This window comes from Archocentrus centrarchus, chromosome 9, assembly GCF_007364275.1.
Source record: "Archocentrus centrarchus isolate MPI-CPG fArcCen1 chromosome 9, fArcCen1, whole genome shotgun sequence".
In the NCBI taxonomy this organism is placed as follows: domain Eukaryota; kingdom Metazoa; phylum Chordata; class Actinopteri; order Cichliformes; family Cichlidae; genus Archocentrus; species Archocentrus centrarchus.
The window spans coordinates 14589415-14612277 of NC_044354.1; the positions used below are offsets into that span (position 1 = coordinate 14589415).

Below are 22863 nucleotides of genomic sequence, written 5' to 3' on the forward strand. Positions count from 1 at the left end.
TGACGAACCCTTATTGTATGTACTACGACTAAATAAAGTGATTTCTACACTGTCTAACTTTGGTTTCCATATTTTGAAAAATTGAATTGGAACGCCATTGTGAGGTTTAGTCATCAACCACACAAACTATATAAACGCTTAGAAAAAAAAATTTTCGCCCATAATACTGAAATGGGATCGGCGATATTACGTCTATGAGGAGGGAGGTTGAAAATCTAAATCTAAGCCGCCAGGTTATAATGAACGTAACTGCGCCTGATAGTTGTAAATGTAGACATCATGTTAATATATGCATCTAGTCTATTGTTTTAAACTTTACAGATCATAAGCCATTAAAAACTGATCTGTTTCGGTCATATCTGGTGCTTTTTGCTGCTCTGCGGGGTTAAATTTTAATACAACCAGAGGATTGTTGATTGGTTGGTTGGCCACTTACTGTTTTTTCTTTTTTTCTTAATCTAACAGGGCGGGAGTGTCAAGGATGTGCAAAGCGCGTTTTAAAAGGTGGCCGTCGGTAGATGAACATTTATGAAGCCCCAATTTAAGACGTAAAAAACTACAGTGTACTCCAAGGTGAGTAGATCAAACAGACCTCTCTTTGGGTAAATTATGGCCCTGATTTTATTCTGTCAGGTTGTGTATCGCCCAAACACAAACTCCACAAATATTGCGCCATATTTACATTTTATACGTAACTGTAGCTATAAAATTAGAGAATCAGAACTAGTTTGCAAGGAGCCATTATTCCTCCTAATTTAAGAAGTTTATTTCCTGAGAGTCAAAACCTGCGGGCAGTGTGTTACATAGGGGATCGCTGGGCTCGCTCTAGAGCTAAATGCTGCTGTCTAGAGGCTGAGGAGGAAACTACCAACTGTGCACAGGCTAGTTAGCTAATCAGGTGGCTCCTCAGTCGGCTCACTTGGAGGCGAGCGGTGTTGTACTGGGAGGAAATGTTATCATGGTCGTAACGCAAACGCTAGCCAAAACAAAAAGGCTCGCAACGTTTAAAAGACGTAAGTACGATCGTTAGTTGTCGGGTTGTTTTTATCTGCTGAGTGTAGCTAACGCGGAAGACATCTCCACATAGTAATCAATGGTTAGCATAACGGATACAATTTCCTCTACTCATTTTTAAAAGGCGTTTCTTCCCGAGTTGAGGATGTCTAAGCGCCTGCGAAACGCTGAGGTCTGCGCAGACTGCAGTGTCCCGGGTAAGTAAAACTCACACCATCCCTGCAGTGTTTAGCTGTTAGCGGGCGTTTGGTGCTTAATACCACCAAAAAATCGGATTAAATCCGATTAGCAACACTGGTACCACGTTCGTTTCTTGTTTACAGGCATTTAGGGTATCCAGTTTACCTATTTATTGTTGTTCACGCTATAGCTCCCGGTGTGTAGGAGTTTTTAAGGTGTTTTTAAGTTTTAATAACCATTTATGCATTTAAAAATAGGCTTAACTCTCTGTCACGACTAAAGTACAACTTAAAAAAAAAGGTCAGTGGGTACAGTGGTCACAGTGGTCCTCTGGCATCGTGTAACTGAGCTGAACTAAAAGTGTTAATGACTGCATGGCATTTCCTTCTATATTCTTAAATTGTAAGTATTATTAATCATTATTAAAAAGTCTCTGTATCTTAAAGCCAAATCTAGAGTTTTTGCCATCTGTGACCACTCATTTTACTGTGGTATGTACAGCAACAGAGTAAAGAAGTGGGTGCTGTGCCCAGTTACACGGCATCAGAATAATACCAGCAGCCTCAAACAGAGTTCTGTTTTTTTTTTTTTTTTTTTTTTTTTTTTTTTTTTTTTAGCCTGTCATGTCTGGTAGATCTTGCAAGCAGAACTGTGATCTGAATGCGTTGTTGTGCCAAACATATTTGCTATTTCAAGATGAGCTCTATAGGTTCTCAATAGGCTCTTCTTGTTGTTGTTTTAACCCTTTATTTTATTTATCTGAGTTATTTTTCCACATACTATGTAACAGCCAGAGCTGACAGGCTGAAGAAGAGGAAAATAAAGAGAAGAAAAAGGGAGAGAGAAAGGGAGCAAAAAAAAAAAGGGGAAAGAGCACAAGTCTATTAATCAGATACTTCATCACTTTAACATATAAAAAAAAATACTATCAATACTTGCAAAAATAAATTTGTGTGTGAAAAACAAAACTAACAAAGCATGTTACGCACACCAACAATTTTGTTGAGTTGTGATTGAGTGGGCGTTTGTGTCTGTGTCATGTTTGTGTCTGTGTCTGTTTTTCTGTTTTTCTGGGATGTGGGATAAAATGTGACCGATCTCGGAGAGTGGAGCATACAATTGTTGCATTGTGTCTGAGTCTGTACTTACAGAAGTTCCACTTTATAGAAATGACGTGATGCTGTTCAGCAGGCACAGGAAGCAAAACAGGATGCTGAGTGAATTGACCGCATACTCAATGCAGAAAATATTTTTTTGTTTCTATTGTGGCGACATAACTTACTGTAAATTAAATTTATCATAGTAATAGAATACACATTGGGTGTTTTTTCTTTTGTTTTCTATCATTCAGCGGAAGGCAAATATTAAGGAGCTTGTCTGCCATCAAGTCACTCATGTCATTAGTTAACCCTGAGCTCCCCACAGCAGCTGCCCTGGATTGCCCCGGCTGTTACCAGTTGTTGTGTGTGAATATTTTTAGCGTTTCAAGATGTGGGATTAAATTTAGCAGCACGTGCTGAGGACAGTACTAAGACTCAGGTCCTGGGGGAGAGTTGTTAGAAGGAGATTCTGAAAACTCTGGACCAGGAGCCACAATCTGTCCAGCAACCTCCTCCAATGCAGCTGCTGTTCAGACTTTTGCAGGCGTCTTTTACAGTGTCTGTCCTGTCAGTCTGTTTACTTAAAACTCTCTTGGCTTGAATGTTGTATCATTTTACAGTGTTATTAGTCTTGACATTTGCTGTCAAAAAGAGTCTGTGCACAGATGGAAGACAACTCTCTGACTTTTGTACTAGATGAGCCGTGCAAAATAGGTCAAGGTAAAGTAAACATATTTATTTTGGTCACAGAGTCACAGTACACTTATAATTTATTGCACACTAACACCATGCAGTAGCTTAATGTGCAGCTCAGCTTGAAAACTCTTAGTTATTCAGGTGTTTTCTTTATAGTGTTTTGAAAGAGGAAGCTGTCTCGACCTACAAGCGCTAGTCTTCACTTCCTTTTTACACGGCGCATGGCTTCACCTAAATCTGTAGTCAGAAGGGCGGTAAATTACTGTGAATGTTATCGTTTTCACAGTCTACTCTGTTTCGATTTTTGTTCTTTTCTTTATTAGATTGTGTTTGTCTTCATTCGATCTGACAGCCTCCACTCAGCATCCTGTGATATTAATGTGTTTAATTCTGTTGCATATGTTACATTATGGCCTAGTCTTCCTACTGTCCAGAAATCTCATAAAAAGTCTGACACTAACAGGATTTTTATGTTTTGAAAACCAAAAGCCAGCTTGATTTTAATGAATACGTGTGTATATATAATTTTTAATTGTTCAAAAATATTAAATTATCATTTTCAAAAGCCTCAGTTATTTTTTTTTTTTCCAGCTGTACACTAGTTTTCAGCAAATGCCACTCAAGCAGGATTGAACAGTGTATTTTTTAGGGACTCGTCTCAGCTGTAGATTACTACATATTTGTTTCTCAGAGTGGGGTCTGAGGACAGTTTTGAGCCAAGTGGTCCTCAGAATTATTTGGTATAAAATTGTGCCATATTAATCTAAAAATAAATGCTGTATATACATGGGGACTAGCTTTGCAATCAAAACAACCAGATTCTGCCCATTATTTCCTTCTATGTACTTTACTTTGGCCCAGTGGAACTTCTTATTTGGTCTTGAAACTTTGATATGATCTCTACCGGTCTGTCATGAAATCAAAACTCCTTTTAGGGTGCTAGGAACCTTTCCTGCTGTTGCATGGCATGGCCATGTTAAGCCCAAATCAGCTAAACGTGTCAGGGTTTTGAGGGATCAATGGATAATTTTTCTTCCCTGCCCCTTAAAAATTTGAGAACCCCTGTTCTAGGGCTCATTTCCAGCAGCATGATGGTATATGAAGTATTGATATCAGTGTGGCTTGCCTATAATTTTCAAGTCCTATGGCACAGAAAAAAAACAATATTTGATAGTAAGATCTATTGAATTATACCTTATCTTTGACAAAAATGCAGAATATCATAAGCATTACCAGGTAACACTGTAAATAAGACACTCTTTGGGTCCAGCTTGTTGAGAAAAAGAAGTGGGACGTTAGAAGTACTGAATGGATCTGAATGATGGAAGAATAAGAAGAATAGCATATAAATAGCCATAGAGATGGATTTGATACCTTTGAACTTCCTCAGCCTGATCAAATCAAAACCTGTGAAAGCCATAGAATCCAAGATTGTGCTCTGAGCCGCTCCATTTATGTGTCACAATTTTGACTCTGTTGGATCCTGCTGTTGCTCAGAACCTCGCTGGGTCTCGGTGAACAGGGGAGTGTTGATTTGTGACGAGTGCTGCAGCGTTCATCGAAGCCTGGGCAGACACAGCTCCCAAGTCCGTCACCTGACGCAGACGTCATGGCCTCCTACGCAGCTACAGGTATATAATCCTCAACAGAAATAATTTGTCATTTAGCTCTGCTATGTATATGTATTCATTTGGCTGTGAAGTTGTCTTGCTTGTAGTTTATAGGGCTTAGATACTGAATACTCCCTCCTGATATGCCTGATATGTATTATACATCAGCTCTTCTGAGGTGTATTGATTTTGTCCAGATATAGCAAGTGCTGCTTAGGATGGGTATGTTTTTTCACTGTTCTACAGTCGAAATCAGTGTGACACATTATACATAAGATGCTTTTTTTTTTTTTTTCATATTTAACCTAGATGGTTCAGACACTGTACAACAATGGCGCAAATTCAATTTGGGAGCACTCCCTTCTGGACCCTGCGTCTGTGATGAGTGGAAAACGCAAGGCCAACCCTCAGGACAAACTCCAGTGAGTCATAAATGTTTGGAAATGATTATGGTGTGCTATTTCTTGTTTGCTCGAGGTTATTTTAATAAATGAATGGCTGAGCTTTCTGAGAGTCTCTCTTGCTGCTTGTGCATTCATAGTTTTTGTGTCTTTTTTTTCTGTTTCATGTTGCCCCCCAAAAGCCCAAACAAATCAGAGTTTATAAGAGCCAAATATCAAATGCTGGCATTTGTCCATCGCATGCCTTGCAGAGAAGATGACAGCTCAACAGCCAAGGATTTAAGCAAGGTGAGGAGAAACGGCTGGGTACAGTGATCAGGGAAGGAAAAAAAAAAGGAAGCATGTTTTTGTGCTTTTTACAGTCATAGTAACATTTCTTTTTTTTCCCCAGCAACTTCACTCAAGCGTACGCACTGGTAATCTGGAGACTTGTTTGAGGTTACTGACACTGGGAGCACAAGCAAATTTCTTTCACCCTGTAAGACAGGCTGTATTTAAAACATCATTTCAGTGTTTTTTTTTGGGGGGGGGGGTTTGGCATCAATTTTTTTTCTGTTGATTTCATAATGTTTTGTTGCGTTAATCATTGTCTCTAACAGGAAAAGGGAAACACTCCCTTGCATGTAGCTGCAAAGGCTGGACAAGTATCTCAGGTTGAGCTATTAACCGTTTATGGAGCAGATCCTGGAGCTCCAGACAGCAATGGCAAAACTCCCATTGACTATGCAAGGCAAGTCTACATGTTTATTAAGTTTTCTTTTTTTAGACAAAATATTAGTTTAATTTTACTTTGTGATAATTGGTTTTTAAATGTGTTTTTGTAGAGAAGCTGGCCACATGGATCTGGCAGATAGGCTGGTGGAAATTCAGTATGAACTAACCGATCGGCTGGCGTTTTACTTGTGTGGACGAAAACCAGGTATGCCATAATGTGTAATTAAATGGCCATGAGTCAAAAATGCGGGGATGTAAATGTGTCTGTTTCTGCTAAAAAGATGAAAATAAATGTGCACACTAGTGTGCAAAAGTCTCGAGCCACTCCTCATTTCTTTATATTTTGCTTCAAAGGAGCCAGACTTTCTTGGAGTTTCTTTTTAAAGTGGGCTTGGGCAATAGTTCTGAAGGTCTTTCAGAGCTTTTCTTTGGCTGCTTTTTGACTCATTGTCAGTCCAGTCCTTGTACCTGACCCTTTTCAGAGAAGTGTTTTTTGTTTATTAAGCCACTTAACCCTGACCTATGAATCACTGAAGCATAAAAAGGCATTTTTGCACCAACAAGGTGATTCCCAAAGAGTTACTGGCCAAAAGCTTGTCATATCTCAGCATGGTGTGCATTATGACCTTAAAAAACTGAGGAAACTGGGCAGGTGTGGGACATAAGAAGAAATGGCAGGCCTAAAACATGATCTACATCAGATGAACAGTATCTGACAGTCATGTCCTTGAGAAATAGGAAAAAAATCCAACAAAGACCTGACACAGGACCTGAGAGATAGATCTGACTCTTCGGTGAATCCATCTACTGTTCACTGAAGCCTCATCAGAAATGGTCTCAGTGGAAGGGTGGCTGTCATGAAGCCATTCTTAAGGAAGAGAAACAGGGAGAAAAGGCTTAGGTATGCCTAATTATATGAAAATCAGTGGCAACAGGTCTTATGGAGTGATGAATCCAGATTTGAAATTTTGGGTTCAAATTGTTGTCAGCATGTATGGAGGAAGTCAGGAGAGAGGTACAACAGTGAGTGTGTACAGCCATCTGTAAAACACGGTGGAGGCTCTGTCATGGTTTAGGGCTGCATTTCAGCCAATAGTGTTGGAGATCTTGATCAAATTGATGGAATTATGATCACAGAAAAGTACCATCAGATTTTGATGCACTGTGCAACTTGCTTTTTGTTTCTTTCAGACCATAAAAACAGCCAGCACTTCATTGTTCCACAAATGGCTGACAGGTGAGAAAGCAGAAGCTGTCTTTGAATTAACATGCACCCGAGCGAATGGGTTTACTGAGCCAGCAGCGTGAATGCAGTGAGACATTTAGTTATGATTGTTTTGCTTCGAGTCTTGTTCTGATATGAAGTTGAGCTCGCTGCAGTCTATTAGAGGAAACATACCTAGGGAAGTAGTTGACATAACCAAAAAGTATCATCAAAGCAATTCTGAGTTTTAGCTCTAATTTCAAACAAGCTGAAGAGCAGGCAAACACTTTTACACTTCAAATGACACATGCTGTCTGTTTTTAACTGCTTTCGTTTATTGGATCAGGAATATGTAAGTATTACTGAAAATAAAGTTTGCTTTCTGTTCACCTAGAGTAAGAATTGATCAGCATATGTTCATGAAAGTTATTTTCTGTTTGCAGCAGTTCAGATTTATCAGAACTGGCAAAGGCAGCAAAGAAGAAACTGCAGTCTGTAAGTGTTTTCATAATGTTTGAGTTTAGACATTCTCCCCTTACGTTTGACTAAGTGTGATATATATATCACACTATATTTTTTTTCTTTCATCTGTTTAATGCAGCTCAGTAATCATTTATTTGAGGAGCTGGCCATGGATGTGTATGATGAAGTGGACAGACGAGAGACTGATGCAGGTAGAGTAAGAGTCTCTGTGTCCAGAGAACTCAGCTCATCTGCAGTGACATGCATTCATGCAGATTCTGTAACACCTCCACTAGCACTGCAGCTGTACTCGCAGCTCTAAACAACACTGTGCTCATTCTCATCTCATTCTCTGCAGTGTGGTTAGCGACACAGAATCACAGCACCCTGGTGACAGAGACAACTGTGGTTCCTTTCCTTCCTGTGAATCCGGAGTATTCATCAACGCGAAACCAGGCGAGTCAGCTGCACAGAGCTCCCCTGCAAACACGTGGTTGTGTTGCTTTTCTTTGCGTGTTTTTTTACCTTAAAGTTGGATTGTGTAGTGCTCATGTGACTTCTTTTTTTTGGTTATGTAGGGGCGACAAAAGCTTGCAAGATTTAATGCACACGAATTTGCAACTTTGGTCATTGACATATTAAGTGAAGCTAAGCGCAGACAGCAGGGGAACCCAGTAGTCAGCACCAAAGGTCAGTATCTTCTTGTTACTTTATTCAAAAATTCTCCTTACACTAAAGTCTACTGAGGATATACAGTAACTAGTTTTTTCACATTCATCCCAGACAACATTGAACTCATCATGAAGAACGTGGGTGTCAGACACTGTAGTGATAGCCAGGACAATGACCAGCCTGACTATGATAGTGTGGCATCTGATGAGGATACAGATCAAGAGCTCCCTTCAAGCAAAGGAGACAGGACCAAGGTATTCAGACAGTATTTTCACAAACTAAAACCTAAAATTATGAAATCTTTTCCATCATTTACCACTTTGTTCCTCGTGTCTTTCAACAGAGCCTGGATTCTGACCTCTCAGACGGCCCCATTACTATGCAAGAATACTTGGAGGTGAAACATGCCCTCTCTGCCTCTGAAGTAAAGATCCAGCAGCTCATGAAAGCTAACAGCAGCCTGAGCGATGAGCTGAGGCTCATGCAGAAAAAGGTACCCACCGCGCTCCGCCAATAAGATCACTAACATCGAGGGCCGGACTAGGAGGGGCGGGGGCACAGCGGTCAGCAGAGCACTTCTCCTGCACAGTGTGAACACTCTCTGGTGTGGAGGCCCAGCCTGTGTTTTGTAATCACGGCTGAGCCACCTGAATAGGAATGCTCTGTAGTACGATTAGGCTGCTGTGACGCCCTGCTGGTCCACCCTCTGTTTTGGCCAGCATGTTCAATTTCTAGAGCCTGAATGTAAACTGGAGATTTTTGTTTTTGTGTTTTTTTTTGTTTTGTGTGTGTGTGTGTGTGTGTGTGTGCGTGTGCGTGCGTGCGTGCGTGTTGGGTCTTAGAAGACTTAATTTTAACACCAAACATTTAGTTACTTTTTCCCCCCTAATCTATAAATTAAAGTTGAAGCTGTGCTGTGTAATGCTACTAACAAGCATGTTTGAAGAAAAAGCATGACATAATTGATGATGGTGGTTTTTAATCCCTTGATAATACACTGTGACTAACTGAAATTGTATGTGTGTGACTTGCTTCATCACATATACTGTGTTCATTGCATTGAATGTTTTTGGATGATTTCCAGCTGTTTTTTAGGAACATGCTTTAGCACATGTGGATTTATTGTTTAGCTGATTTTTTATTTTTTTTTATAGAAAGCATACTCCTCACACTGTTACACCACACTGATGATTTAACAATGTGACACTGTTACATGTGAGATTTATGCATATTTATCTTGCTTAAACCCAAACTAGATTGGAGGATATTAAGTTACTAGCTACTTATTTGATAAGTTAAACCTATAACAGTGACATAACAATGTTACAATTTGGTTTTCTTACAAAACTGAGCTGATGCAGAGCATCTAGAGCATTCTCATTTGTTGGAGTAATTCACATGGTTGCACTCAGTCCTTCTTATGTTTCTCCTCCTGCACCAAACTGTAGCACAGGGTTTCATTTAGATAAAGATATAGGGGAGAAAACGTGCAGGACTGGGTGTCTTAGGATAGAGGGTTCCAATTGTGTTTTTTTGTTTTTTTATGTATAATATCAGTTTATGGTCAAATAAGCACAATCTTTAGCTTTATTTGCTGTTAGGCCAGTTTATTTTGAGGAAATCTTGTTGTTTAGAGCAAGTCTGAATGTCTCTTTTATAATTCTTGAGTCAGTCTGCTAGTACTGTAAACCGTGAAGACGATGCTCGGAAACCTTTGGATTTTGTGGGATTTCTGTATTGGTTGCTCATAAAATGTGGTCTAATCATCATCTCAGTCACAGATACAAACAAACAGTTGTATTTTTCCATGTCTTTATTGAACACACTGAATTAGTACTCACTTCAGGTTGAGAAAAAGTGAACTCTTGAATTTCATTGAAATTCCTTTTTCAGCCATAGCTTCTAACAGATGTTTCCTGTAGTTTCTTATGAGACTTGTAAAGCAAATTCATCAGTATTTCTTGAAGATCTTGAACAGCCTTCTTTTGGCCATGCTATAGCATCTCATTTGGGTTAAGTCAAGATTCCGACTTTAACCTTTTTTGAGCGTCATCTTTCAAAAACCTGCAGAAACCGGGTAGAGACTTCTGGCACAACTTCACCTACTTCCAAAGTGCGTGGAGAAGAGCAAGCACCTGAATTGTCCTCTTCTTTTCAAAAAGTCTTTTGATAATTTACTGGAATATTTTAGGTCATTGTCTTGTTACATCACCTATCCTCAGCCTCCAGCAAAGGATTCCCAAACTATGATGCAAACCACAGCTGTCCCAGAGGTTCTGTGGAACATCCAGATGGTCTTTTGTCAGTTTTTCTTTATTTTTATTTTTTATTTGAAAGCCTTCCTTCATGCGATCCTTCCATTAGCACCTTTCTTTTTGAAGGTTTTACAGGTGTTTCATTGATTTGCTTCCATTATTGTAGAGGTTCACTTAATTTTTTCCTGCTTGCAGTGGGTCGTTCCTCAGTGTGTTCGATAAAGATATAAAAAAAGTAAGACCATTGTGTTTTATTGGTTTGGTCAGATTGTGTTGGTCTATAATAGTAAGGTGACTGAAGATCAGACCACATTTTAAGAGCATTTAATGCAGCAATCATGACTATTCCAAAGCTTTCACAAACCTTTCCTTGCAACTGAATCTTTGACTTGAACTGCACCTGTGTTTCTTACCTGTGCAATGATCTTTTGCTTGCTTATCACTTGCTTTGCACTGATAGGCAAAAAGAACCCACCCAACCCAAAACATGTTATTCTTGTGATGCGCTTTCAGACAAGACCTTGAATTTGAATTTCCCCTCACTCTAGGTAGTAGCTACTGGATGTTGTCATGAAGACCACAGAATCTAAAGCTGTTTGAATAAGAGTGGATGATCAGTGAAGGATAATCGACTTTGTGGAATAGAACGGCAGTGACGTGATTAAAATACGTCTGAAACGTACACAAGCTTCCTTTCCGTAGCTATGGATTTTTCATAGTCGTGAAAACAGCTTCAGGTTTTGTATATTGGTGACATGCCAGAAAATAACATGTTTCAGACTCTGTATTCAGAACGACTCGATTACAACCTTGGCAGTAGGAGCAGTAGCAATCTGTCAAAATATAATATAGACATCTAGAGAAACAATGGCATAAAAGCTGAGCGCGCCTCTTAGTGTATTGCTGACGTCTCTTCCAGCTGCAATCTCTGCAAAGCGAGAACACCTCTCTCAGGCGGCAGGTCACTACCAATATCTATCAGACCCCCAGCGGTACAGACTACCCTGACCCCTCCAGCCCCTCTGCCCTGAAACGCCGACAGTCTGCACGGGCCAGTCGGCCCATGTCTATGTATGAGACCGGCTCAGGCCTGAAGCCCTATCTCTCTAAAGGGGAAACTCCCTACTCAGAGGAGGGTATCCCTACCCTGCAACCCTTCCCACCTCATGTAAGTAAGACCTGTTCCCTGCTCTCCTTTTCCATTTCCTCTCCTTCACTTTCCCTCATGTCTTCACCTGGTTTGCAGACATTTTCCTCTGCCCGTGTTTGCATCTCTCTGTACTCATTTTCTGCTAAGCAAGTGTTTTGGGGTTTTTTTTGTTTGTGTTTTTTTTTTTTTTTTTTTGCTGCATGAAAGACTGACTCATTAAAGACAACAACAGAGCCAGAGCAAACAGTTGTGTCCAGTTTAATAACACGCACACATCAGCAAACATCTGTTGTTTATGAGAGTGTAACATTTTATTTTATATATATTTTTTGTTAGATAAAAATTAGCTATATAAGCAAAAATGTGCTGTCATGGTTTTTGATGGTTTGTACTGTGTTTTATGTTGAAGAAGTATTAAACTACCATACAAATACTCTGTGTTTTTGTAATGCATGATACATTTACACACTCACTTTAACCTTCCATCCGCTCTGATTCTCTGGTTTTAATCTGAGCCTATGACTTATATTTTCTGGTATTTTCCCTTTATCAGTTAGCTGCCGTTAGTATGCCGAACGGAAACAGTCTGGAGGTCAGGAAATAAAAGGAGGAGGATTGAGATCCATTGAGTTTTTTTGTACTATTGATTTGTCCTAAACTAAAAAAGGCTTTTAATATTTTAAATTTAGTGCTCACAGTCCTTGCACAGATGCAGTTTTGCATTAACGCCATTCTCAATATACAGTATCTGATTAAAGAGAAGTGTGGTATGTTTAATCTCCATTCAGCTTTTTTTTTTTTTAAGTCTGTATAAACAGATCTTTTTTTTTTTTTTTAATTATTTTAAGAAATCTGTGTGTGTTACATTATGATTTGAACCCTGTCTTTAGACGGAAAGGGGCGCTTTTGTGACCACCTCTTCATCCCTCCCCTCATTTCCATCCACCTTGTCTTGGTCGAAGGACGACAGTGCTCAAAAGGTTAAGTACATCCTTACTCGGTCCGCGTCTTGCGGGACGCTGCAAATCCCCCCGGAGCCCAATTCTACCAGTTCACCCTCTGTTCCTCTGTTCTCCTGCTCTTTATCTGTCCTGCATGAGCCATCCCTCCACTGGTCTTCATCAGCATCATCCTCATTGTGCTGCCTTCATCAGCATCATCCTCATTGCACTACTAAACAAATGGAATTTGTGGGGTTTTGTGAAGGCAAAACCTCTGCGTCACTGCTGAGCACTGAGCAGAAATTTGTGCTTTTCATGCAGCAGCTGCTAATTTTAACATCTGTTTTTGTGTTCAAAGAAACGGGGCTGTGAGATAAAAGTTGATCAGAAGTCTGTGCGAAGAGAAAGGAAAGAAGTTGCACTTTTAGAAGAATTTTATTGATAAATGCATATTTTATATATCTTTTTAGTTTTACTTTGTTTTTCATTTTAAATACTCCAAGGTGCGTTTTCTTCTGCCCTGTTTCTGAAACATACTCGGCTACTTTGCTTTCACTTCTCGAACACCCTGAACACGCTGGAAATCAATGAAAGATCGATCATCTGTTAAGAGGACATTTTAAGTAAGCATGAGATTAGAGTGTACTTCCTGTTTTTGGATGTAGATTCAAGTCCGTGAAGTTAGGTCACGCTATCAGATCACAGTGAACCCTATATAGTGTGAAGGCAGTGTTTAAATTTTGTGCAACACACTTAATGATGTGTGAATGTTTCTGAATTTTGACTTCACATCCAGAAAGACTGACCCTCTTGGGTTTACTTGTCTTTAGTGTGGAGAATGAGTAAAGCTTGTGTTTCTGAAGTAATGATTTAGCCATTTGTTGCCTTCTGTGTGACCGTTTTTGAATGTCACACATAAATCCACCCTCACTTCAGGATTTCAAGAGGTTTCATATACAGATTAATGTATGAGCATTAGTCAAGAATACGTAACAGACGTCATACTAATGCAAATAAACTATATGATCGCAGCATATGGTTCTCTACTACTAAACTGTCCGTGTGCTTTTGCTTTACAGCTTTACTGGCCTGTTTGTTTCAGTCCTCTGCATCACCTTTACTTGTTTATACTCCACTTTGATGTGGCTGTGCTGTTTCATGTTGGCACAGCACACAGAGGAGGTTTTTTTTTTTGTTTTTTTTTTATGATTAATTCAAAATCCAGTTTTGAAAATGCGTTTTCACCACAGCTGTTGCTGGTTTCTGTCCTCAGTGATATTTGACATCTCCCTCATATTATTCTTTTTTTTCCTTTCAGGCCTCAAAGTTGGAGAAGCAGAGCAGCATGCCAGAAAGTGACTATGACAACACATTAAATGACTCTGAGATGGATGACTCAGGGTAAGAACATCAACCAGAATTAGTCAGGCAGGATGGTCTTGAAGCACAGTTCAATTGTTAATAACAAGAAACAGGTTTGTGTGGTGGACTTGACTTGGTTTTTGTGTGTGTGTTTTTTTTCTTCCTCTCAGCAGGTTCTGTAGGAGAGGGAGGCTGAGGAGCAGTGGCTGGCTGGGAGAGGGCAGCTCTATCCCTGAACTGGATGATTTGGAGATGGACTCTGACCCTACGCTTCCCAGCACAGAGGACGTCATCCGCAAAACGGAACAGATCACCAAGAATATCCAGGAGCTGCTGCGAGCCGCTCAGGAGAATAAACATGACAGGTCAGAATGTGAAGAGACGAAAGGTCGTTTTTATCAATTGTGGATCTGATTTATTATTTATTTCTTTAGCTTTCATTTCCTTGTTCGCATTTTTAACCTCAAGTTCCTCTTACATTCATTACTGTTCTGTTATAATGAGTTGAGTTTAAGCCCTGTCATTTCCCCTTTTTATTTCCCTGCTATTCTCACTCTTACCCTACACTCTACTTCCACCCTGCTTCACTGTTCCAATGTTGTTTTGATGCCCCCATCCCTCACCCCTGCAAGCAGACCATATGAACGTGAAGGTGTGCGTCGACTCAGGCACAGCCTGGGATGTTTCAGCACTCTGGTGCCCTGGGCTGAGAAGGCCCCCTCTCCCCTTCAGCCGCTCAGCCTCCGGTCCCCTGACCCCACCTCCTGGTACTCTGGCTTCTGTCCCTGCCTCCCAGGCACAGTTTTATTTTCCTCTCCCTCCAACACTTTCCTCTGGTCTCTCTCACCTGCTAATGAGCTGCCTCTTTTTCTTTCATATTCTACTGCATGTTTGAGTATGCTGAGTTAAACCTTCACTTTATTTAATGTTTTATGTTCAAGCACTGACTTTGAATTTGCTTTAGTTAGGTAAAAAAGGTAAGTTTCATATATGCAGTGACTTGATTATTATTATTTTTTAAATGGCTGACAGCATATTTGATTTTTGATCTTTCCTGGTTGATGTTTTTACTGTAGAATTAAAGTGTTGTGTACTTACAAGGCTTAAAATGTCTTTTAAATGGCATGCTTTGTAGGTGATGTTAACCTGATGATGATGATGATGATGCATGGTGTGTTCTGAAAACTAAATGGCACTTCACTTTGTAAAGTAACTTGATTGTAGTAGTGATTAGTTAATTGGTAATTTGTATAATTTGTGCAGCCATTATATTTGTTGCTTTCCCTTTTGTGTGACTGTGACTTCAATCTTTCCCCCTCACAGCTTCATACCCTGCTCAGAAAGAATACATGTGGCTGTAACAGAAATGGCTGCCCTATTTCCCAAGGTAAAACAATCCTAAATGTATTTTTCTTGAAACAAATGGATTAGCTATTTGTTTATTTTACACCTGGATACACACTGTGCCCCCTCTCTGAAGAGATGCATGAACAGATTCCTTCTGTGTTTATTAAAATCATTTAACCTTTCTCTGCAGAAGCCTCGATCAGAGACGGTGAGAGGCTCTCTGCGCTTGTTGACCTCCAGCGCGTGCAGGCTTCAGAGCGAGTGCCGGAAGGCGGTGCCTTCAGAGGGCTGCCCAGGACCGGACATGCAGCTGGTCACCCAGCAGGTCATCCAATGTGCTTATGACATTGCCAAGGCCGCCAAACAGCTTGTCACCATCACAACGAAGGAGAATACCAACTAACAGCACTTACAGGGCTGCAAAGCAGTCAGCATCTCAGTTTTGTTTTTATACACATTTTTAATGGTTTTATTGTTTTTGTATTTGTGGTATATGCATGCGTTGTTTTTTTTATTTATGAATAAGCATTGACAAAATTAGACAAAGTCTGGGTGTCGAGGGTAAAGTGGGAAACTTTACATGGATATAGCCAGCATTTGTAGAAGCACAATTTCTGATGAGGGAAAATATGACCTTCCGACTAGCATGCTGGGGAAATGGCTTGTTTTTGTCTTTAATAATTAAGAGTAAACCCTGCTTTTGGTTACAAAATATTATTAGGGAGTTCATGCCTTGCATGAGGAGAATGAATTGGGTATAGCACAGTAAATCCATATGATACAGGTTAATGTTATCAAACCAAAGCCACACATGGATGCTGAAAAACCATAAATAAGCCATGAAATCATTATCATCGGATGCTGTTGTAAACACTCTTGTAGCAAAAGGAGCTTCCTCTAATTTATTGCACTGTTTAAGCATCACTGTAAAGTTTTAATATGAAAAAAAGACTAATCATTTAGTTAGCTTCCATTAAATTTGAAAACTTCATGCACACTTATGTTTCCCTGCAATGCTAACAATGTTTGTTGCAGTCAAAAAAAAAAAAGTTATTTATATGTTTGGCTCCCTGTCCAAGTGTAATCCGGTCTGCAGTGCAGCTTACTGCAGCTATTTATGTGTGCCCATTTGTCAAGTCAATGAATGCAACAAACACTTGTTCAGGGGCCAAGTTATCATCTTCACCAGCACCAAGAAGTTGTTACATTAAGTTATGATGATTTGGTGTGTTTCTAATAGGCTTCACATTGCACTGTACACTACAGCCATTTCACTCTTGGTGTTAATATTTAAAGCTAATAACCATACTGTATGTATGTCCATGTGTATTGTGCTGTTTTGTTGCTGCTAGTTTTGTGTTTAATGTGCAACGTGGGATAGAAGTGTATCCTGTATTATTGTGCTACCCAGTGTTCACCCTCACCAAGTGTTGCAGATTTCATTTTCACTCTGAAATCTGTTCTAAGTGATGTCCCTCTCTGCGCTTACATGAAGTGCAGGGATGTGTGTGATGCAGCTGCCTAAGCTGCACTTTGGGGAAATAATTATTTTCTAAATAAACTTAATTTATAAATATAGCCTGCTGTGGTTTGTAAATACGAAATGCTCGTTTGATTTGATTGTAACAGCTTTAATACATTCAGAATAAAAAAATTTACACACATTCAAGAGCTTTAAAAGTGGGGAGAAAAAAAATCAGTTCTATAGAGATTCCAACAAGCAACATTAAAATTAATATGGCACAGCCGGAGGCACATGTAGCCTACTTGAATGTCTCATGATTTTAAAGAAGGACAGTCACATTTAAAAAAAAAAAAAAAAAATCTGCCATAAAAGAGTAAATATCCATATATACACTGGACATTTGAGACTGCTTCCCTCTCTCAGTTCTGGCCACTGGAGTTCAACTGTGCAAACTTTGAGTCTTCTTAAACAACAAATGTTCAGAGAGTGCAATGAGTGGGAGCTTTTATTTTAACTTTAAAAAATGTGACTTTTTTACCCTGAATTTGGACTGTTGAGTTTTGTCCCACATCTGCCACTTCAAAGTCACATGACAAAGGATAATCTTCATGCTCAGTATTGACCATTATACTGAAACAAACAGCTTTTCTGCCTACATATGGGTGTCCAAAAAATATGAACCTGTCCTTTAAGGCTAATTCCTAACAGAAAAATATAAAGCTCATAGTCAGCTTAACTTCAGTCTGACAGGTTGCTCATGTCCAAGCTGATCGTGGTCTGCTGTGAATCTGAAAGAGACGATTTCGAGCGTGTTTTAACATTGAAGAGCAATTTTAAACTTGGAAACATGAATACAGCTGCTTCGCTCTTCTTTTACCTTCTCCTGGTACCCTTTCTTGGCCATCCTCTGCATCTCAAGCCTCAGCTCCTCTTCTTGAATTCGAAGGGCTTCCTGCTCTTCCTCCTCCTGCTGCTCTTTCCTGCACCGCTCCTCCCACTGCTCTTCACGTTGCTGCTCCACCTATGTCACGTAAACCTATAGTTTAATACTGTGCAGTTCAAACACCTGAAAAAAAACAACAAAAAGAAATGTAGGCCAACCTGAGCATTTATCTCATGCATCCGTGCTGTCCTCCGGTCCTCTTCTTGCTCCTTTTCCCAGCGTCTGAGTTCCCTCTCCTGCTCAAGCTCCCTGATAAGCTCTTCTCGTCTCTTCAGAGACTCCTCCTGAGCCTCACGGTTCTTCTGCATCTTCACCTCTATCTGCTGCTGTCTCCCCAAGAGCACCTTATCAAAAAAAACCCCAAAACAAAACAAAAAAGCTTTTATTCAGAAGTTATATCTTCAAGCTTTCCTCACAGTGTCATGCCAAACAAATTTACCTCATGCATGAGCCGTTCTCTGGCTTTCCTCTCCTTCTCCCACTGAACTTCTCGTTTCTCCCATACACGTTGAGCTTCTTCTCTATAGACAGATGGGATACACTGGTTCGTATTCACACAGTAGCACCTGTGCCTTTTTGGTAAGTTGGGACTTGCTAAATCTTGGTGCTTACCTGTGTAAGATTTCAAACTCAGCCTCCCTCTGGCGCTCCAGCTGCAGTTGCTCTTCAATCACCCGTTTCATCCAGGCAACGTCAGCCACAGCCCTTTCCCTTCTTGCAGTCTCCAGCCTCCTGTCCACCTCCTCTCCTTCAAGCAACGCTGCCAGAATCTTACGGTCGGCCTCCTGGTGTTCGCAAAAGATTTCAAGACAAAAGTCAAAACCCCTCAGAATTGTGGATTTTATCTGGATTAACATACAGTAAACTCAGCAGGTGAAAGTGATTTACCAGTTCTTCCTGCACTTGCTGAGCTCTTCTTCTCAGCTGAGCTCGATACTGACGGATCAAGAAACGCCTAGTGCAACACGAATCCAATAAGGAAACTATGTCAGTGGAATGAAGTCTCATAACACTTTTGATTGGTCATCTGGAGAAAAAGCTTCACTTACCCAATCTCAAACCTCTTCCGCTGTTCCTCCACCTTCCACCTGTCCTCCTCTATCTTCTCCAGCTCCCACTGCTGCACCAGGAGAGCCTCTTGCTCTTTTTTTAGACGAGTGGCCTATAAGAGAAAAAAACAAAAAAAAAACATAATCTTGTTTATAAAAAAATGGCTGCTAAACTTTAGTTTTGCACAGCAGTTTTGAATACCTCTTCCTCTCTCAGCTTCAATTCTTCCATCTGCTTGCGTAGTTCCTCCGCTCTCTTACGCTCCTCTTCATTCTTCTTCTCCTGTGCTTGCTTAATCCTCTCCAGAGCTTCTTTTCTGGTCCTCTCGTATTCATTTTCAAAGCGCCTTGTCTCCTCTTTGTCCACCACTTCTTTCTGCATGTTTGACAAGATGAGTCACTTACAGTAAGTGTCAAAACTTTCTTAATTATGTACCACAGTGAGGGGGCTGACCAAAGTAGATTGCAGGCTTGATACTGTGCTCACACAGTAAACGAGCACTGTTCAATTAAAAATAGATGTGCTACATTAAAACTTGGCCACATAGAAAGATAGTGACACGCTTAATAACTTGTGGGTCATTTGTGTCAACACCAGCTTGAGAAGGGTTATATGATGGAGTACTGAGGCAATTTCTTCAGTACGGGGCATCAAATTCACCACTAAATATGGCAAAGGATATACAGGTTAGGTAAAACAATGGAATTAACATATTATTTTGTCTAGCAGCTGGAATGAAGGGCCTACCTGTTTCTTCTCAGATATCTGCTCCTGCCATTGGCTGACAACGTGATCTTTATGTAATGCCGACTCCAGCTGCAGACAGATTAAAAGAGTGAGTTGTGACAAAGCTGAGACAGAGATACTGATAACCTTAACCCCGAGTGGAAGGGATACCAGAACCTCTCTTTTTCTTGAGTCAACACTGGACTCAGGTTAACAGAAAGTCATGGAATAGCTGCATCACGGGCCATATAGGTTTCCAGATCAAATGGATATCTTGACAAAAAGTGTCTGTTTTCTCTTCTTGCTGGATTCTTTAAACATATGGGATGGTCACTGGATTCCTGAGGCCATGAATGACTTCATCAGCAGTCAAACTTTGAGGTTTGAGGTATGAGGTTTGGAAACTTGTCACATTTGCATCAATAGTTTAAACTGGCCTACCTCTCTCAGCTCTGGGTTGTTTCTCTTCCAGTGCTCGTTCAGCAGCTCCTGTGCGAGCTAGGCATAAAAAACAGAAATAACGAGAATTACAAGTTTACATGGCACAGCACTGTGGTCACTGCTTATGAGGCAATACTCCACTAATTGAGTGAACTTACCTTTTTTCTTCTTTCTTCTCTTGCCGTACGAAGCACTTCGCTTTTTTGCACCAAATGACTTGTCAACGTGCTCCTGTCAGGGACCATCTCTCGTAGCTCCGCCTCCAGGCGGTTTTGCTCCTCTTGCAGCATTGCTCTTAGTCGATTCCTGCGCTGCTCCAAGCTGGCTTTCTTTTCCTCCTTCAGTCTCTCTTTATGGTATGCTGACATACTGAAATCAAGAAGGGGAAAAAAAAAAAAAAAAAAAAAAGTTAAATAAATACTAGCATTTTTGTCAACTAATGAGAAAACTCAACAGGGTGGGACAGTAACAAAAAAAAAATACAAAAATATATAGTCACATAATGTTATTATGTATTTTTTTTTACACAAACTTAGAGAGACAAACAAATATATGACACTCATGGTTACACAGATTTATAGGAAGATACACTAATTATGTACATTTACAGAACAACAAACAACTGAACACTACTTCTCTTAGCATAGGCTAGTTTATTTAGGATATTTACTGTAAAATTTCCAGGGTGGCTTTACCACATTGGGTTCCTGTAGGTTTTAAAATTGATTTTAAGATTTTCCTGATCACTTTAAAAGCTTGTCCGAGTCTGGCCACAGATACGCTGATCCCACGTGAGCCTGCTCACAGCCTCAGATCGAGCCATTCGGGCTGTTCCAAAATCGAGACTTCAATCTAAAGGTTAACCTGCTTTTGCCATCAGCTACTTGCCATCTTTAAATCACTTCTTTTTTATGGATATGCTTTTAAGTGATTCTGCTACATTCAATGTAAAAAGAAGATTTTATTTGCTGGCTATGGTCCCTTAGTTGTCTTGCTAATCCCCTGCCTCCAGTCTTTCATTCATATAAGATAATAATATGCATAAGATAATATTATAAATATTCCAGCACCAGTAACTATCTGGTTAGCATTCAGAAATTATTTTGTTCCAGGTTGAAATCTGGAAATCAGCAGCTAAACTAAACATGTTTTTCTCCCACCATAATACCTTCCCATGGATGGAGGAGGTCAGCAGCTATCACATCCCAGTGTATCTAAGTGGTTTGTTGACAGCTTGTGTTTTCACACTCACAGACTCTCTTTCTCCTGCTTCCAGCAGGTGACTTAGTTTTAAATCACATTGGCTGACATTATATAAACGATGTTAGGCCTTTGGGAAAAGTTTATTTGGTTCATTTTTCACTACCAAATAAGTAAATGTCCTTTTTATGGTTGAGACTCTCCTCTGCCACTTTGCACATAAATTTTGATTATAATTCAGGGGTCCAAAAGAAATTAGTGTATTGTAACCACTAACAGTTATTTTTTTTTCCATTTTTTATAGATATCAGGATAATGATATTATTAATTATTTTGGATGCAGGAGCTGTGTACTGAAAATCTGACACTGAAGTATTATTTTGCTTCTTTTTTTTTTTGTATTGGCAATTTGATTGGACCAAATGTAAATGGTGAATATGTCTGTTATTTGCACTAGAAATTGAAGAAGTTTAAGTGTGCATCCATTTTTTTAAAGTTTGATTTTATAGAAATCCAAAAGAATTCAATTTAGATTAGTTTTTTTTTGTTTTTTGGTCATCCAAAGGATTTTATTGCTAATTAATCACACTTCCAAGTATTTTTTTTAATGTCATAAACTGACTAAAAACTTCAAACAGGAAAACTTGCTAAACCCTGAACACTTTAATCTGTTATTGTACAGTATATTAGTTGACTGTATTATATGCTTGTTTGTAATCATTGGCCCAGATTTTTAATAGTTTAAAATCATTTATTAGATCAATAATAAAGGAGAGGAGCAGTGTTTTAAGTACTATGACTGTCTTTTTTTTTTTTTAATAACACAGAACTTGTACATGACATGATTACTTACAGAGCCATCTGTGAGGGCAGTAAAGGAGAAACAGAATGATAATGCTGGCGTATGTTATGGCAATAATATAAATTAATGACGTGAAAATGAAAAGAGATTTTTTTTTTTATTAATCACAAAGCAATGCTTGGTTATTTAGTTGGATTGTGTAATGTACTGTGTGAGTGAGTGCTCGAGGAAGCTACCTCTGCTGGTAGGAGTGACGGGAGCTCCACACTGCCTGTTTCTGGCTGCGGGCACTCTGCTCTCTGAAGTACTGAGCATGTAGCTCCCACTGCTGCCGCCACCGGGCCTCCTGCTCCCGCTGCCGGGCCAGCTGGTCGGCCAGGACCCGAGATCGACTGGGCACACGGGTCGAAAATGTCGGCAGAGCCATGCACCTGAGTCACAGTGAACAAAAGATATATATATATATATATATATATATATGTACACACAAAATATTAATTATGAAATTTCTTAAGGATATCAAGCCAGTATGGACGAGGTCAGCCATCACAAGTCAAAGGTCTCCCAGCCCAACCACACCCTCCACTAACGCTGCTTGTTCTTAAGACTTCCGCCGGAGATAACTCAGTATCTCTGCTCTGCCCTTGAAACGTTCGTTATTTCAGGGCACTAAAGAATAAAGAAAACAACGAGAACAAAACTACGGGCTCTAACTGCCCACAAACAAAAACATGGGGAGCGTTTAGCTACACAAATAGCAGCCACTTAAGCTCTCGGCGGTACCTCGGATTGCCTCCGCTCAGCGTTTCATAAAAACCAGTCGACGTTTTGCATTAACTCGCAGAAAGCTCACATTTATTCACTTCAATACTACAGCAGTCCTTAGTTACCGATACATGGACTTCCTAGTTACTCATACGCTACGGGATAAAGTAAAGGCCAAAATTACTTGGTGGAGGAAAACGCGAAACGCATATTTCTCCCACGGTTTTCTTTTCGTATACAAGTCAAATATGGCTCCATGGTCAAAACCTGATTACTGTATATGGGAAAGTGAAAAAAACAAAACAAAAAACCTTTAGGCAGATATTAAGAGCATGGAAGCTTGTTTCCGCCAATGCAAAGTCA

At 39.9% G+C, this 22863-nt stretch overlaps 2 protein-coding genes across 16 annotated transcripts; one reads left to right on the plus strand and one right to left on the minus strand.

The window, feature by feature from the left end:
* Window positions 1-832: 832 nt before the first annotated feature.
* On the plus strand, window positions 833-16742 carry git2a (G protein-coupled receptor kinase interacting ArfGAP 2a). Of its 15 annotated transcripts, none has more exons than XM_030737030.1 (23): window positions 834-1013; window positions 1139-1211; window positions 4488-4621; window positions 4910-5022; window positions 5184-5289; window positions 5393-5479; window positions 5601-5731; window positions 5826-5920; window positions 6907-6952; window positions 7266-7271; window positions 7363-7414; window positions 7521-7593; window positions 7740-7837; window positions 7960-8071; window positions 8165-8307; window positions 8397-8546; window positions 11228-11476; window positions 12349-12438; window positions 13718-13800; window positions 13932-14126; window positions 14397-14528; window positions 15085-15148; window positions 15299-16742. In XM_030737030.1, exons 2-23 carry the CDS (start codon window positions 1160-1162, stop codon window positions 15509-15511), a joined length of 2424 nt encoding a protein of 807 aa, XP_030592890.1. In that variant the 5' UTR covers window positions 834-1013; window positions 1139-1159; the 3' UTR covers window positions 15512-16742. The 15 variants fall into 15 exon arrangements, with proteins under 15 accessions (XP_030592902.1, XP_030592903.1, XP_030592904.1 ...); XM_030737031.1 differs by having other exon boundaries at window positions 13935-14126; XM_030737042.1 differs by lacking the exon at window positions 11228-11476 and having other exon boundaries at window positions 833-1013.
* tchp (trichoplein, keratin filament binding) lies at window positions 16740-22653 on the minus strand. Its single transcript, XM_030737047.1, has 13 exons — window positions 22519-22653; window positions 21972-22166; window positions 19892-20102; window positions 19734-19790; window positions 19314-19382; window positions 18768-18941; window positions 18566-18678; window positions 18405-18471; window positions 18129-18301; window positions 17956-18037; window positions 17675-17860; window positions 17451-17594; window positions 16740-17361 (listed from the first exon to the last, which is right to left on the minus strand). Exons 2-13 carry the CDS (start codon window positions 22160-22162, stop codon window positions 17329-17331), a joined length of 1500 nt encoding a protein of 499 aa, XP_030592907.1. The 5' UTR covers window positions 22163-22166; window positions 22519-22653; the 3' UTR covers window positions 16740-17328.
* Window positions 22654-22863: the final 210 nt, after the last annotated feature.

What these genes read in the sequence shown, in the direction of transcription:
- git2a (XM_030737030.1), top strand. Translation starts at nt 1,160, where the DNA reads ATGTCTAAGCGCCTGCGAAACGCTGAGGTCTGCGCAGACTGCAGTGTC. An exon ending in AAGCAAATTTCTTTCACCCT is followed by an intron (nt 5,480 to 5,600) that starts GTAAGACAGGCT and finishes TGTCTCTAACAG; the next exon opens with GAAAAGGGAAACACTCCCTT. An exon ending in CCCAGTAGTCAGCACCAAAG is followed by an intron (nt 8,072 to 8,164) that starts GTCAGTATCTTC and finishes CATTCATCCCAG; the next exon opens with ACAACATTGAACTCATCATG.
- tchp (XM_030737047.1), bottom strand. Translation starts at nt 22,162, where the DNA reads ATGGCTCTGCCGACATTTTCGACCCGTGTGCCCAGTCGATCTCGGGTC. An exon ending in AGCAAGTGCAGGAAGAACTG is followed by an intron (nt 18,302 to 18,404) that starts GTAAATCACTTT and finishes TGCGAACACCAG; the next exon opens with GAGGCCGACCGTAAGATTCT. An exon ending in GAGTTTGAAATCTTACACAG is followed by an intron (nt 18,038 to 18,128) that starts GTAAGCACCAAG and finishes ATCTGTCTATAG; the next exon opens with AGAAGAAGCTCAACGTGTAT.